This window comes from Oncorhynchus mykiss, chromosome 11 (assembly GCF_057628025.1).
Source record: "Oncorhynchus mykiss isolate SJ-2025 chromosome 11, ASM5762802v1, whole genome shotgun sequence".
In the NCBI taxonomy this organism is placed as follows: Eukaryota; Metazoa; Chordata; class Actinopteri; order Salmoniformes; family Salmonidae; genus Oncorhynchus; species Oncorhynchus mykiss.
The window spans coordinates 37,202,538-37,218,152 of record NC_143032.1 but is presented as its reverse complement, the minus strand read 5'-3'; the positions used below and the strand labels follow the sequence as shown (position 1 = coordinate 37,218,152).

General features: G+C 43.0%; 1 protein-coding gene across 29 annotated transcripts in view; it reads right to left on the bottom strand.

Moving 5' to 3' along the window:
• The window catches only part of LOC110535649 (SWI/SNF-related matrix-associated actin-dependent regulator of chromatin subfamily D member 3), a 93,163-nt gene that overhangs the window by 9,970 nt on the left and 67,578 nt on the right, over window positions 1-15,615 (bottom strand). For 15 of the 29 annotated variants that reach the window (XM_021620765.3, XM_090189990.1, XM_090189991.1 and 12 more), the window contains exons 2-7: window positions 12,571-12,761; window positions 10,854-10,943; window positions 6,911-6,953; window positions 5,466-5,588; window positions 4,859-4,981; window positions 3,066-3,161 (exon numbers count right to left, since the gene is read on the bottom strand). In XM_021620765.3, the coding sequence (XP_021476440.1) occupies window positions 3,066-3,161; window positions 4,859-4,981; window positions 5,466-5,588; window positions 6,911-6,953; window positions 10,854-10,943; window positions 12,571-12,761 (666 nt within the window). The remainder of the gene's footprint in view (window positions 1-3,065; window positions 3,162-4,858; window positions 4,982-5,465; window positions 5,589-6,910; window positions 6,954-10,853; window positions 10,944-12,570; window positions 12,762-15,615) is intronic. The other 14 variants (XM_090190004.1, XM_021620770.3, XM_090190000.1 and 11 more) reach the window with 1 other exon arrangement.

Here is a 15,615-nt window from a genome sequence, read left to right as displayed (position 1 = left end):
CACCAGAATAAGTGAAGACATCAACACTATTAAATAACAAATGGAATCATGTAGGAACCAAAAAAGGGTTAAACAAATCAAGATATATTTGAGATTCTTAGCTACCCTTTGCCTTGATGACTGCTTTGCACACTCTTGGCATTCTCTCAATCAGCTTCACCTAGAATGCTTTTCCAACAGTCTTGATGGAGTTCCCACATATGCTGAGCAGTTGTTGGCTGCTTTTCCTTCAATCTGCGGTCCAACTCATCCCAAACCATCTCAATTGGGTCAAGGTCAGGGGATTGTGTAGGGCAGGTCATCTGATCTCCATCAGCAGAACTCCATCTCCAGGAGCAGAACTCCATCAATCTCATTGGTCAAGTAGCCCTTACACAGCCTGGAGGTGTGTTGGGTCATTGTCCTGTTAAAAAACAAATGATAGTCCCACAAAGCGCAAACCAGATAGGATGGCGTATCGCTGCAGAATGCTGTGGTAGCAATGCTGGTTAAGTGTGCCTTGAATTCTAAATAAATCACAGACAGTATCACCAGCAAAGCACCCCCACACCATCACACCTCCATGCTTCACTGTGGGAACCACACATGGAGTTTATCTGTTCACCTACTCTGCTTCACAAAGACACCGGTTGGAACCAAAAATCTAAAATTTGGACTCATCAGACCAAAGGACAGATTTCCACCGGTCTAATGTCCATTGCTTGTGTTTCTTGGCTCAAGTAAGTCTCTTCTTCTTATTGGTGTCCTTTAGTAGTGTTTTCTTTGCAACAATTGTACTATGAAGGCCTGATTCACGCAGTCTCCTTTGAACAGTTGATGTTGAGATGTGTCTGTTACTTGAACTCTGAAGCATTTATTTGGGCTGCAATTTCAGAGGCTGGTAACTCTAATGAACTTATCCTCTTCAGCAGAAGTAACTCTGGGTCTTCCTTTTCTGTGGCGATCCTCACGAGAGCCAGTTTCATCTTAGCGCTTGATGGTTTTTGAGACTGCACTTGAAGAAAGTTGAAACAAAGATTCACAGAAGTTGACGGAACTTCCATCAAGCCAATTAGAGGCTGGAGAGGGGCAGGTCAATTAAACCAACATTTCTTTCACATAAAAAGCCTGCTGAGATAAAATGCTGATTAAAAGTATCACTTTTCATTTTTCTCAATAATGATGCCAGAGTCTGACAACTTGCTAAGGCATGGAAGAAGAGGAATTTCTGTGCTTCAGTGCATGAACTGTTTTCCAAAATGTAGACGGATCACCAGCAGAGTCTGAGATAGAAAGTAGCTATATTTAGCATTCTTGAATGTGGAAGTGTATCCATTTCTCAATTGCCTGAAAAGCTTCCAAACAGCTACAGCCAGTTTTTCTAACCTTGGCCCAGGCCTGTTTAATTTTTTTTATTTTTATTATAACTAGATCTGAAAGTTCTATAGAGAACCAAGGATTTGTTCTATTTTTTCACACTACGGTGTTTAAAGGGAGAGCATGTTTGTCTGCCAGAGAGAGAAAAAGAGATGAGAACAATTCTAGAGCTAATTCAGGGTCAGGTATGCAGCTGAGATAGAGGAGAGGTCAGGGTAATACACATCATGAAGAAAACCTTGTGGGGGAAAAATGTCTCTTCATAGTTATACAAGGATCTGTGTTAATCCTTGTGGTTTCTCGAATACAATGACAGGAGAGCGATCGCTGAGATCATTAGCAAAGACACCACTCGACAAATACTTGTGGGGATTATTTGTTAGAATTCGGTCAGTCAGTGAGAAGTTTGCTGGACTTTGTATTAACCCGTGTGGGTTATGCAATCGGTTGAGTCAGGTTAAAGTCAAGAAAAATATTCTTAAAATGGTCTGAGGCCGGAAGAAGCCGATCTAAGTTAAAATCCCCTAAAACCACAAATTGAGATGAAAGAAAAGTTTTTTAAATAGTACCAACATGGTGTCCTTTGTTGGGCAAATCAGCTGTCAATGTTAACTTCATAAATCCAACCTCACTCTGAATTGACATTCACATACAGCCTGGGTAAGAAAAGTTAGAGGATTTACTTTCAACGTTATTTAGGTCATCTACACAAATGAGTATGGATGCTGAGCAATGTCTAAATGTGTTCAGCTGAAACATACACAGCTTGTTTCCAAATCTAAGCACGGTACATAGAGGTAGGCATTTGGATGGTAAACTTGTTCTCACTGAAGTGCATTACCCCTCATTTACCAGTAGGTGTCCCTGTTTAACTTGGACTGTGGCTTCACATTTTATTTCAATATACCCCTTTATTTAGGTTGATGGCATGACGTTGAAACGATGACGTTGATTCAAACATTTTACTATCAACATTGAAACAAGGTCAAATAAAATCTGTCGATTCAAATATAAAAATCAAACATGGAATTTTCTATGCAATTTCAACATATACATAGTTCTGATGATTATATTGATGTAACAACCTGTAAGTCAGGTTAAGTTGAAGTTTACCCTAATTTCAATGTTTACAAGGCAGGTTGAAATGAGACGAAAACAGCACTGGTTGATTACTTTTTTTCAAATCTAATCTATTTTCCATGTTGATCCCACATCACAATACGTTGACAAATTACATTGAAAGAATGTTGATTTAACAAGTGTGTGCACAGTGGGTAGTATATATTTTTTCTCAGAATCATAGCTAGCCTATGGCCTAATCTTCTACAGGGGTGTACATTGTGAGCTGCATTGTAACTAAAGATACGATGCCAAGAGTCTTTAGTGGTTAAACACTATAGTAAACCCCTTGTTTGCCCAAAACCTGCTGAATAGATCTGGATGAGGCTGAAGACCATAGAATTAGAATGAATAGAATGGATGTCCTCATTCATGTTAATTACGCCATTATGAGTGGACTGGGAGCCATTTTGAGGGTCCCCAAAACAGTAAAGCACAAAGCGTCCTCAACTGACATTCCAAAAAATATATTCCATTCTCATTCTATTTCTATGGGCGGAACACAGACAGGGTAAAGGAGACGAGAGTGAGACAGAGAGGACAGAGGGTGCAGGTATATGGTCAGCGGTCATCAGGGAACATGAACTCACCTCTACAAGGTGGTTGTCAGGACCGTATAGGTCTTTGTCCAGCTCAATCACCAGGCTCTTGAAGAAAGAGGAGAATTTCCTCTTCAGCTTCCCAGGCTATGAAATAAAGAGAGGTGGTTAGTTAGTTTAACGTGGACGGAACATTTGGGCTGATATGAACATTTGAAGAGTGTAACACAGGACAAACTCTCACTCACACACACACACACACTTACATTGTAGATAGGGTTTCCCCACTTTGCAAAGCAGTTTGTTGTAGTCTGAAATATGCATACTTTCTTTATGAAACAGGATTTCTCACCACTATTTTAGAGTGGCTAATGCCTGAGAATGCTAGTCCCGGATGTTGCTTATTGCATTCAGCCAATCAAGCTGCAGCAGTCTGTTTACTAACCCTGGCTGAACGCGGGTGCAACATCAGGAAGTAACATTGTCCACTCTAGCATGGTGTTTCATAAAGAAAGTATGCATATTCCCCCCCGTCTTCTAAGAAATAAATGGATTCCTTTGTAGCCTGAATATAGAATGTTTTATGTACAAACCGGTCCACAGGGGAAACAAGTGTATAGCCGGCTGCATGCATTCCCTTTGGACGGTAAGATGAAACTCCATAGCGCCATCTGCTGGCCTTTGGGCTAGGCCCTGGTTTGTTTCCTGGTTACTGAACATCTGTCTCCGGGAGTGATTCCAACTAGACCCCTATGCACTACTGTTGAACACCTGCCTTAGATAACTTGATATACTGTTGTCATTGACTATAGCAACATTTCTAGGACAACAAAGCAGTGATATCATTAAATTTACTGTAGGCCCTAGGGCAAGGGGATGACCAAAGACGTAGAAGGGACCACATACAATGTGAAAACAGGATATTCTCAGAGTTCACTTCCTTAAAAAGTGGGCTGAAAATATTTGTGGGCTCAGAAACCTCAAATAGTTCAAACCACTGTGAAATGACAGCCTTGACTCAAAACTGATGAGAGAATTAGTTGAGCCACCATTTGAAGTCGATCTTACTCTGTGAAAGAAATCTATGGTCATCTTGCTTTTCATGTTGCAGAAATAATCTGTGCAAACGTTTAGCGAAACATTTATCATTCCTCAGAAGGCCTAACAAAACAAACAAATCTTGTTGCTGACTGAAGTGGGCCGACTGTGGAATTGTGGAGATATGTTAGAACTATACAAGACTGCCATACATGAGTGTGGGGCAAACACTCCACAAAGCAGCTCCTGGATCAAAGAGCTAGCAATATTCATACTTGGTTGAATGATTGAGACAAGGCCACAGATTTTTTTTGAAGGTATTTCACCATGGTGAAAAGTACATTTAACCCACCATGCTGCCACATTTCAAATATAGTCCCCCATAAAATAGCAGGTTAGCATTTTTCGTCATGAATCTTGTTCTAGAGGCAGTTCTCCAGAGTGGTCACTAGCTGGCAAAGCCACAAAGTGATAAAATCTGGTGTTAAACTTAACCCTAACCACACTGCTAACCCTAATGCCTAACCTTAAATTTAGACCAAAAATCTTGTTTTCATGATTTTTTTTAACAAAAGCCTCCATGACAAGACTCATCACAATAAACGTCAACCTGCCAGAAAATATGTACTGATTCAGTGGTGGGGATACAGCTCAAAAGAAACCGTGCATAGTCACTATCATACATAGAGGAGACTTCACAATGAGAGGGGGAAAAACTGTACTTTTCTAAACAAAATCAAACAAACCACATCACAATGATTCGATCCAGTGATATTCCATCGTCCTACAGGAAGTGGAATACTCACATCATCCAGTAGCTTCCCCTCAACCCGCAGCTCCCATGATGCAATACTGCCATCCGAGTCGTCAGCGTCGGGCTTGGCAGGGTTGAAGGTGTTGGAGATGTACAGCCTCAGTTTACGCTTTTGCTGTCGACACAAACACAAAGACACTGTTGGAACCAGTGGACATTTCTGGACACATCAGTCTTGGGCACTTTGGTACCAAAGAAAAATACAGAGATGTTTCATGTTCCGTTGTTCAAAGGGCATAGTATTTTCGTATAGGGAAAGGGAATACCTACATAGTCAGTTGCACAACTGAATGATTTCAACCGAAATGTGTCTTCTGCATTTAACCCCACCCCTCTGAACCAGAGAGGTGCAGGAGACTGCCTTAAATCAACGTCATCAGCGCCCAGGGAGCAGTTGTTGTTGGGGGGTTAACTGCCTTGCTCAAGGGCAAAACGGAAGATTCTTCCACCTTGTCAGCTTGAGGATTCAAACCTTTGGGTTACTGGACCAACCGCTAGGCTTTGGGTTACTGGCTCTTAACCGCTAGGCTACCTGCTGCTGCTCGTACAGTAAAGTATATTATAGTAGTGAGATACTTCAGGCCTATGATGCATGTTACCTTCATGGGTCTCTTCAGGGCTTCCTGGATGTCCACCCGTTTACGCATGATGGTCTGGTCCAGTTTACGTTCGAAGGCCAGCAGGTCCATGTAAGCCTGTGACTCGGGGACCAGCTCACGGATCTGATCAGAGGAGAAATCAAACAACCAACTCTTAGTGTCTCGGACGCAATATACTCAATCATATTTAACACTGCCAGTGTATTGCTGTAGAAGAACAAGAATCCTAGTATCCAGTCAAATTGAACTGGGGAAAAAAGATAGTGACAATAAGTCGTGGTATTGACTGAGTTTTGCGTTTTAAGCTTCATTAAAGGTAAGGCATTCTGCCATCAAAGCATGTCTGCACTGCAACGGTGACTGTATTCTCTCAAGCCACCATTTTCCACAAAAAACATTTTCGTCCTTCTGTTACAGGAGTGACGCACCTAATGAAGGTGACAGAGCGGGCAGTGGTGCCCCACAGGAGCTGTGACTGCTCAACACCACTCACTAATTGGTGCACCAGTCCAGCCTTTAGTGGTGCTAAGGCTGCATTTGAAATGCAGCGGGCGCATCAGCGCGAACCCCACCCCTACCCAACCTGCCCCTACCCTCCTTGACACATTACCATACTCATCCCCAGATGGGAGTCCGCACTCTGCCAAGGCTACTTACCAAACTGGGCACAGACTCCCAGATTCTCCCACTGCATTACCCCTCTCCATCCTTCTAATCTGTCTGTCTCTCCCTTCATTGTTCCCTCGATCATCTCATCTCATTCCTTCTCTACCTGCATCTGTCTGTCACCAAGTTGAGGTGTAGTGCAGACAGAATGCAGTGCGGGACATTCCCTGTCCCTGAGCCATGCAGCCATCTCCATCCTCTGTCTGGCTTGTGTTACGATAAGACCCACAGACTACAGAGACACTCATAGGAGAGACTGGGATCAGTATGGGGCTCCAGTCCAGTGCCACCAGCAGCAGCCTTTACAAAATCAATGCCCGGGCTGCGCAGGGCTGAGACGGGGCTGAGACGGGGCATGAAGGGGATAGCGGAGGTTGTGGCGCAGGCAGGCAGAGGATATGGCTAGACGTGGGTTTGTTTAGCCCTGACGCGGACCACACACTAGACCCACCCTCACCTGTGGAGAAGATGTGCCTCCTCAATTGCCTCCTCTAAACCCGAAAGGTTGTTTTATACTGCCTCTGTTTCCTACCAGTCTATTGATTATTCCATTTGAAAATAAGAGGAATCATTACAACAACGGTACCCACCGCCAAGCCTGCGCCAAGCCTCTGATCACCCGAGCATCTCTTTACGCTCCATTTGCAATAACACATAATCATCTGCCCCTCCAAGCCCCTAGATCAAAAACTCACACATGTTCTATTCAACAGAGAATGGATAACAACACGCAAACACTCGAGTTAATGGGAGAAAAATACAAATATACGCAATCTCACCCTCTGTGGGAGAATCTTGTCTGCCATTTTCCTTCTCTTGGCGCTACAGAGAGGGAGAGAAAGACAGAGAGAAAATGGAAAAAGAGAGGATGTTACTATGGTGACTGATAGCGTAGCACCCAGGCCATCTGCTAAAATGCTGGGCCACATCCAGCACCCCAGTGTCCCAGCTGTGTGTGTGTGTGTGTGTGTGTGTGTGTGTAAGCAATGCGGATGTGTGTGTTTTGGGGGATCCAGCAGAGGCAGGACTATGGTATACCACCTGGAGAGCAGGGACCAGTGACACATCTAATACCTCATGCACGCACGCACACACACACACACACACACACACACCTCATGCTGTACCATCCAATGTACAGTATAGCCTTCTCTTTATTAATGCTGTATATTGTTTGTATGTTAGTGAATGTTGGCTCCTACACCAACTGTGGCCATCTCCAGATCCAAATATGTTATGTGACCCCCAATAACAATGCTTCTGAATCCAACTTTCTTCTTTCCGATGAGGAGAAAAGTACAGTCGCCCATAACCCTTGTGATCTTATGTGAAGTTAACGTGACATGTAAAAACACGTGATACCATAAAACCACACGTGGCAACATTTGAACGAGACAAAAATCTCCAGGGGACCATGACACCATCCCAAGAATGTCATTGCCCTTTCGGGAAAACCACAGGATGTGGACAATCACATGATTGCACATGTGGACTATCACACGTTTTCACATTTCCACATGTGTTGCTTGTGAAATGTGGTGATCTGGTGACATAATCCAACAGTTGGGATAGTTATAGTCTGAGGATATGGGAGTACTGTCAAACTGCACCGCTATTTTAGTGATCAGTTATTCTGACTAGTCAGTTATCATTGATTTCATTTACTATATTTCAGCATTTTCAGTTTTTTTTTTGTACAGTTGTTGACAGGGACATGGTGTAGTAGCAGAAAGATTGGAATGGTGAGTTCAAATCCCAGGTTTGTTTTTGTTATTTCACCTTTATTTAACCAGGTCGGCCAGTTGAGAACAAGTTCTCATTTACAACTGCGACCTGGCCAAGATAAAGCAAAGCAGTGCGACAAACAACACAGAGTTACACATAGGAGAAACAAACGTACAGTCAATAACACAATAGAAAAATCTATGTACAGTGTGTGCAAATGTAGAAGAGTAGGGAGGGTAAGGCAATAAATAGGCCACAGAGGTGAAATAATTTCAATTCAGCATTAGGTGAGGACATGTTGAATTATAATTACTGTATAAATAAACACACACAATTTCAAAGTGTGTCAAATATTTCAGTTGAAAACACTATGTTAAATGCACTGTATGTGTACCATAACGGACATGTTCAGGGCATTACCCGTGAAATCTCATGTGGAAAAAAAACACCTTTCGGTAGCATACTTGGCATTCTTTGGGTATGAAAAAATATTGAAAATATAATAAATATTTGAATTTATTGTCTTGGAAATAATTTGTGTTACAACACCTGATGGATTACTTACCATTGGTCCCAGCTAATGCAAATGAGGTGTGCTGGTATGGTTAAGATGCCAAACCTTTCTAGTTCGGTTCTGCAGCTGCAGTCTGTGCCTCCTCAGCGACGCTTGGCTTACACATATATATATATATATATATATTTTTGTTATGAATCGCCGGAAAAGTGGTGCATTGTTAATATTGGGCCCAGATACTGATTTGAGAGAACAAGTTTGAAATAGTGTCATAGGTTTGTGCTCTCTCAAGCTTCCTCAGTACGTCTGGTCGGGGTCCAAGGGATGTCATTTTGGAAGCCCTGTGTTAAGTGAACTATAGGACGGAGACAGACGTGTATGCTTGGGACAGATACAGTTGAAGTCGGAAGTTTATATATACACCTTATCCAAATACATTTAAACTCAGTTTTTCACAATTCCCGCCATTTAATTCTAGTAAAAATCCCCTGTCTAAGGTCAGTTAGGATCACCACTTTATTTTAAGAATGTGAAATGTCAGAATAATAGTAGAGTGATTTATTTCAGCTTTTATTTCTTTCATCACATTCCCAGTGGGTCAGAAGTTTACATACATCAATTAGTATTTGGTAGCATTGCCTTTAAATTGTTTAACTTGGGTCAAACGTTTTGGGTAGCCTTCCACAAGCTTCCCACAATAAGTTGGGTGAATTTTGGCCCATTCCTCCTAACAGAGCTGGTGTAACTGAGTCAGGTTTGTAGGCCTCCTTACTTGCACATGCTTTTTCAGTTCTGCCCACATATTTTCTATGGGATTGAGGTCAGGGCTTTGATGGCCACTCCAATACATTGACTTTGTTGTCCTTAAGCCATTTTGCCACAACTTTGGAAGTATGCTTGGGGTCATTGTCCACTTGGAAGACCCATTTGTGACTAAGCTTCAGCTTCCTGACTGACTGATTTTCCTACCTCATGATGCCATCTATTTTGTGAAGTGCACCAGTCCCTCCTGCATCAAAGCACCCCCACAACATGATACTGCCATCCCCCTTTTTCCTCCAAACATAACAATGGTCATTATGGCCAAACAGTTCTATTTTTGTTCCATCAGCCCAGAGGACATTTCTCCAAAAAGTACGATCTTTGTCCCCATGTGCAGTTGCAAACTATAGTCTGGCTTTTTTATGGCGGTTTTGGAGCAGTGACTTCTTCCTTGCTGAGCGGCCTTTCAGGTTATGTTGATATAGGACTCGTTTTACTGTGGATATAGATACTGTTGTACCCGTTTCCTCCAGCATCTTCACAAGGTCTTTGCTGTTGTTCTGGGATTGATTTGCACTTTTCACACCAAAGTACGTTCATCTCTTAGGAGACAGAACGCGTCTACTTCCTGAGCGGTATGAAGGCTGAGCTGTCCCATAGTGTTTATATTACGTACTATTGTTTGTACAGATGAACGTGGTACCTTCAGGCATTTGGAAATTGCTCCCAAGGATGAACCAGACTTGTGGAGATCTACCATTTTTTTTCTGAGGTCTTGGCTGATTTCTTTTGATTTTCCCATGATGTCAAGCAAAGAGGCACTGAGTTAGAAGGTAGGCCTTGAAATACATCCACAAGTACACCTCCAATTGACTCAAATGATGTCAATTAGCCTATCAGAAGCTTCTGACGCCATGACATTACTTAGTGTGTGTAAACGTCTGACCCACTGGAATTGTGATTATGAATTATAAGTGAAATAATCTGTAAACTATTGTTGGAAAAATCACTTGTGTCATGCACAAAGTAGATGTCCTAACTGACTTGACAAAACTATAGTTTGTTAACAAGAAATTTGTGGAGTGGTTGAAAAACAAGTTAATGACTTCAACCTAAGTGTATGTAAACTTCCGACTTCAACTGTATAGTATGAGGATATGTGAGTAATGTTAAACTGTATTAGACATTGGCACACCAGCAGAGACCTCAGACTCACACAGAAGTATTTTAACAGGGCAGGGCAAAATAATTAGTGTAAGTTAACAGGCCAAATGTTGAAACGCATTGGAGCAACATCGAGGGCTGGCCTGGTTACATTTCAAAGGGATCTGAGTGTCACAAACTGGGAATCACAACCCTCTAGAGATTATGAAACATCGCATCTTACCAAAACAGAAAAAAACAGAGTTGATTAAAGAGGTGTTAGGGCATCCTTTGGTATAGCTGACATTCCTAAAAGAGACACTTGCAGCATAATTTGTTCCCATCATGCCATGCTTCAGTCTACAGCATGCATCTCCACATTCGGAGGTACCCCAATGAACACCTGATAAAGCTTTCCTCATGGGGAGACAAACATGGGGGTTTGTTTGGGGTAACATTTGGGGGTGGGTTGACCGAGCCTACACTCGGAAGTGCTGGGGTTGGGGGTCAGGGGAGAGGGCAGGGCGGCGAGTAAAAACGTGTCAAAAAAACAGACATGCAGCAGAATAAACTCCTACTTTGATCCGAGCGTTGGATCTGATTGGGCATCTCTCATGTCCATCTGCCTCGCTGGCATCTCATTGGCTCCAGGGAATCCCACTGGCTTCCTAAGGGTTGATGTGATTTGAAGGTTGTCCGATTAAAAGAGGTTGGTTGGTGGGACAACACACTAGTGGCAGCAAGCAGGATGTCTGTACTGAAGGACAAACTCGTGGTTGTGTGTACGTCTGGGTAGGTGAGGGTGCGTTAGTATCGGTGCAAGTGTGGAGGTAGTATGTACAGGCATCAGTGTGGGGTGCATCTGTGTGCATGCACACACAAAGTGAGAGAGGAGGACATAGTGGATCCTGGGGATCAGTGGATCTGGGGGCCTCATTTGACACTTGTCTAGCAGGGAAAGGTTCTCATTGGACAGTGTGGAATCATGCTTCACTCACTTCAGTGTTTAGATGGCACACTAACAACAAGCAGACACATTGGTAATGAACACACTGGGACTAAGGCACAGACTAGCACACCGTGGAACAGGGAAACACCCCATCTAGTCCTACTAGGATCCAGGTTGAATTGATAAAAGTAGTGCGTGGGCTTACTGGGCATATCTGAATGCTTCAATGTAGGCCTATAGTCTTTGTGGGTTTTCTATGTGCAAGGTATAGCTGCACCTGAAGCGTTTTCACAGATTATAGGGCTGTCCTGTAATTCTCAGCCCAAAACATCCTTCCTATTGTCTACAATGCAAAAAGTACCAAATTAAATCTGATCTTTGACTCAACTGCAATTACATGAAACTATTTCTAGCATCCTTGTAAATTGAAATTTGAATATGCCCTATTTTTAGAAGCATGGCAGATTTGTATGGGTAGAAAAGTGCTGGCTCGACAGGACGAGCTCAGGTGCATCTAGCCAATAGCCATACGGTTTCAATGACACTGCAAACACAGGTGGCTGTGCTTGTGCTGGGCTGTTGGCTGGGGAGGGGGCTGTCAGCTGCCAGAGGACAAGCATATGCTTTGCCAGAGAAAGTGTCACCTACTGGGTCACCCTGGGACATCGATCGGGCAGGCCCTCAACGGGAGGGAGCCGTGGGGGTAGGGGTGGAAGGCCGACATAGGACAACAATTTTTCTGGCCCTTGTTTGACAAGGCTGCTTAATTGTGAGTGGATCAATTGCACTGTGGATACAGAGAAGGAGAGAGGGAGAATATTGATCTACTCTCTAATAACTACACCTGGCTCTATCACCTCCCTGAGGAATTACTCAGGGCCGGTGGTGTGGTTCTGAGGAACTGTTTTTGTGACTGTCAAGTATTTTTAGAAGCCAGTTCATGGGATACTGATTAGTTTTGGCAAAGATTTTATATCTCATAACCCAGGTTAGCTCTTATTCTGAGGAGTGTAGATGGTTTCCACAATATGCTGACCATGATAGCTAACAGACCACAAAACAGAGGTCATAAATGTGGCTAAACCTAAATCGCCAAGTGTAGATAAGGGGTGAACAGTGTCAGAGTCGTGGATAGGTTGCAATACTAAAGAAAGCAGTAGGGGGAGCACAGATAAGAGAGAGAGCACTCACAGCACAATGCAGGAGTGAGAAACACTAGATAGATGCAGATGGTGAATTGCAGTTATTACACACAGAAACATGACCAGAGGCAGGCATGGAGTAGAGAGGGCTAGGTTGCAGAGGTGAGAGTTGGATCTTGGATGAATCCTGGCAGTGTGACTCACTTTCTGGCCCGGTTCTGTACGTTCTGCTGCTGCTGGTTCTGCTGGGAGGGGGCAGGTCTCTTGCGGCTGGGCTCCATGACCGGGGTGGGCAGGCCGGGCCGCACCGTAGGGCTCCCACTGTACGGGGGGCCGGGGGGGCCCATGGGGGCACCCTGGTGGGGCATCCTAGCTCCAGATGGCATTCCAGGACGCTAGAGATGACAGGAGACATGGTATTAGTTACTGCACATTTCAAATACACAGAAGTAGGGCTGGGCGGTATACCGTATTTTACTATATACACACCGGTATTGATGCTCAGGCCGGTTTGGGTTTTTATTTTACCTTCTATTACGGTATTTCAATGTTTGGTTTGTTAAATGTGATACGTAACTCCAGCGAGTTTAATGTCCGTTTTTAATAGTTTACTCTGTTTGCTACTTGAGCTGTCTTTCTCCCCCTCCTCTTGCTGCAAGCCGTGTCCCACACCAAGCCTGCCCCGTCAATCAAGGAGAGAGCAGCTGCTCGACCACGGAGTCACAAGCACTTTCTTGCCGTTCACTCTGCAGTCTGCATGGTCAGATAGACGCAGAAAGATGGCTGTGACAACGATGCTGCTTTCTATAAGCGTTCTATAAAATACACTATTCGTTTGTGTATCTTACTGTGTGAAAACTACTGTCTGCTGGTTTGTCTTTAGCAAGTTCTATTAGCCACTCATGCTAATCGCTAGTTAGTACATTTAGCAAGCTAGCTAGTCAGTCAGCTAAGAGTCAGAGCAAATGTAGCTAGCTAATACAGCCTGGTCACAGATAGAACAATAAACTAGATGTTTCACAGGATGTATAAATCTGAAGCTTCTGGTTGGCGATGAGAGGAAGCCCAGTTGCCGGCAGTGGGAGAAGATTAGGATTTTGGCCGACATTCTGCAAATTTTCTCATCAATTAAACATTTGATCTCAATACAGTACTGTTCCCAAAACAATCATTTGTTACGAACAGAGTGGACTTGTTTAGCAGACTTTACCCTTTGCCAAAGTTTCAAAACAATTGTATTATTTACAAAGAGTGCAAGGACGAATTTAATTATTGCACACGCACACGTCACAGAAATATGCAAATACATGCTAGAACGTGCCAATAGGACCTCGATAGCTCGCGCTTGGCTCTGCCCACCTCCTTGCTTGTTCTACCAACTATGATTAATTTTCTCCCATTGGAAACAACAGGTTGTGGTCTATCTTGGGTTAGTTATAAAAAATATGTTGCATGTTACCAGTGCTGGTGTAGTCCTAGATAAACATGTTGGTTGTGCAACAGTATCCTCTAAATCGGATAAGAATAGGCAAAGCATTAATATGTTAGTTAGCTAGCTACATGAGGTAAGAAAACATGCAATATAACATCTATTACGTTCCCCTGAAAACACTGAACAACACTTTGGTTCCTACCCTGTCAATTCCTCCCTGGCTTATTCATTCATTGTCATGTAAACAACAATGTATTCAATGTGCTCCCCGCTATATTCCAACGATGGAAAAATAATGATTAATCTAACTCTTTGATTTCATCAGTTCACCAATTAACTATGCCTAGACGTTTTGCACATATCATGCAGCTCTGCTTGGAACAGTGTGGAAATTATAACTAAAGTGCAGGAAATGATGAAATTTGTTTTTGTTTCAAGTTGGATTGAACCGTATAAAATCATCCGAATGGAGAAAGCCCCATTAAAATCACTTTTAATGTGGTGCCACCCTAGAGTCATGAACTACTCAAAGCATATTTAGAATGTGAAAAATATTGTGATATGATATTTTGGTCATATTGCCCAACCATACACAGACGTCATGGTTTGGTATGTAGTGTACACTCATATGACTGGTCTGTATCAGGAGTGTTAAGCCAGGACTGGAACTAAATCATGCACATACCAATGCCTTCCAGGACCGGGAACCCCTGGTTTATGTCCTAACCCAGGTGTAATTTACTCCAGTGAATCCATTAATAAAACATTGAATGAATGAAAACAAGTCGCATAGGAATCATTACACATGAATACTTTCACACTCACTCATGTATCTCTTATTCTTGCTGATTGCAAGATCACTCAAAACACAACCTGAAGAAAGGGCTAACAGTGACCGTGCGCACGCACACACACACACCAAATGTCCAAGTGGCCAACAATCTAGCAGCGGCCTGCAACCCTGTGAAACTGAAGGGGGGGGGGGGGGGTGGCAACACCTGTGGCTGCCTGTCAGTCACTCCGTGTGTCTGTCCCATGGCAACAGCTGTTGTCCCAGGCTGTGTTTGATGCCGTAGCGAACTGCCTGGCTGGAGATGGAATCAAAATGGGGTCAAAAAACTGAATCCAAAGAGCTACCCATTGAGAGAGAACCCTAAGAGCGACCCAATGAGAGGAGAGAACCCAGTGCTACCCAATGAGAGGAGAAAACCCTAAGAGCACGTCATCTCTAGCTGACACCTTTGCTATCAAGTATTGTGTCAATTTAAAACTTGCACAAGGCAGTTCACAGAATTGTCAATTTAAAGAAACGTAGCCAATTTATTCATTACTAAATTTAGCTAACATTACCTTGGTTCGGAAGTCTCGTCCACATCATCATGGCATTGGTAGTTCTTTATGATAGCCACATTAGCAGCAAATTAAATAAACATTTTGGGGGGGTAAATACAGGCAAATATATTGCTAAAAGTCACCTTGTCCTAGAGAAATGTACACGAGTTTTAAAACGTCACACCAGGGTACGTTTACACGAAACACAGCCCTTATTTGAAGTGTTTCTAAAATTCCCTATGGGGGAAAAATGTATGGTGGAAAAACAATTGGAACAATTTCCTTGTTTGACCGCTAGGTTTTATGGGTATTATGACTGATACTGTGGTACTCTATGAGAGGAGAGTTCCAGAGTCCTAGAACTCAATGTGCTACAAGCACAAAAGTAAATAGAAAGAAAAGTAGCTCTATCTCCATTTTGTTATGACATCAATGCTCCATGAGATTAGAAAGTCAATCATTACTTTTTTTGGGAGGGAAACATT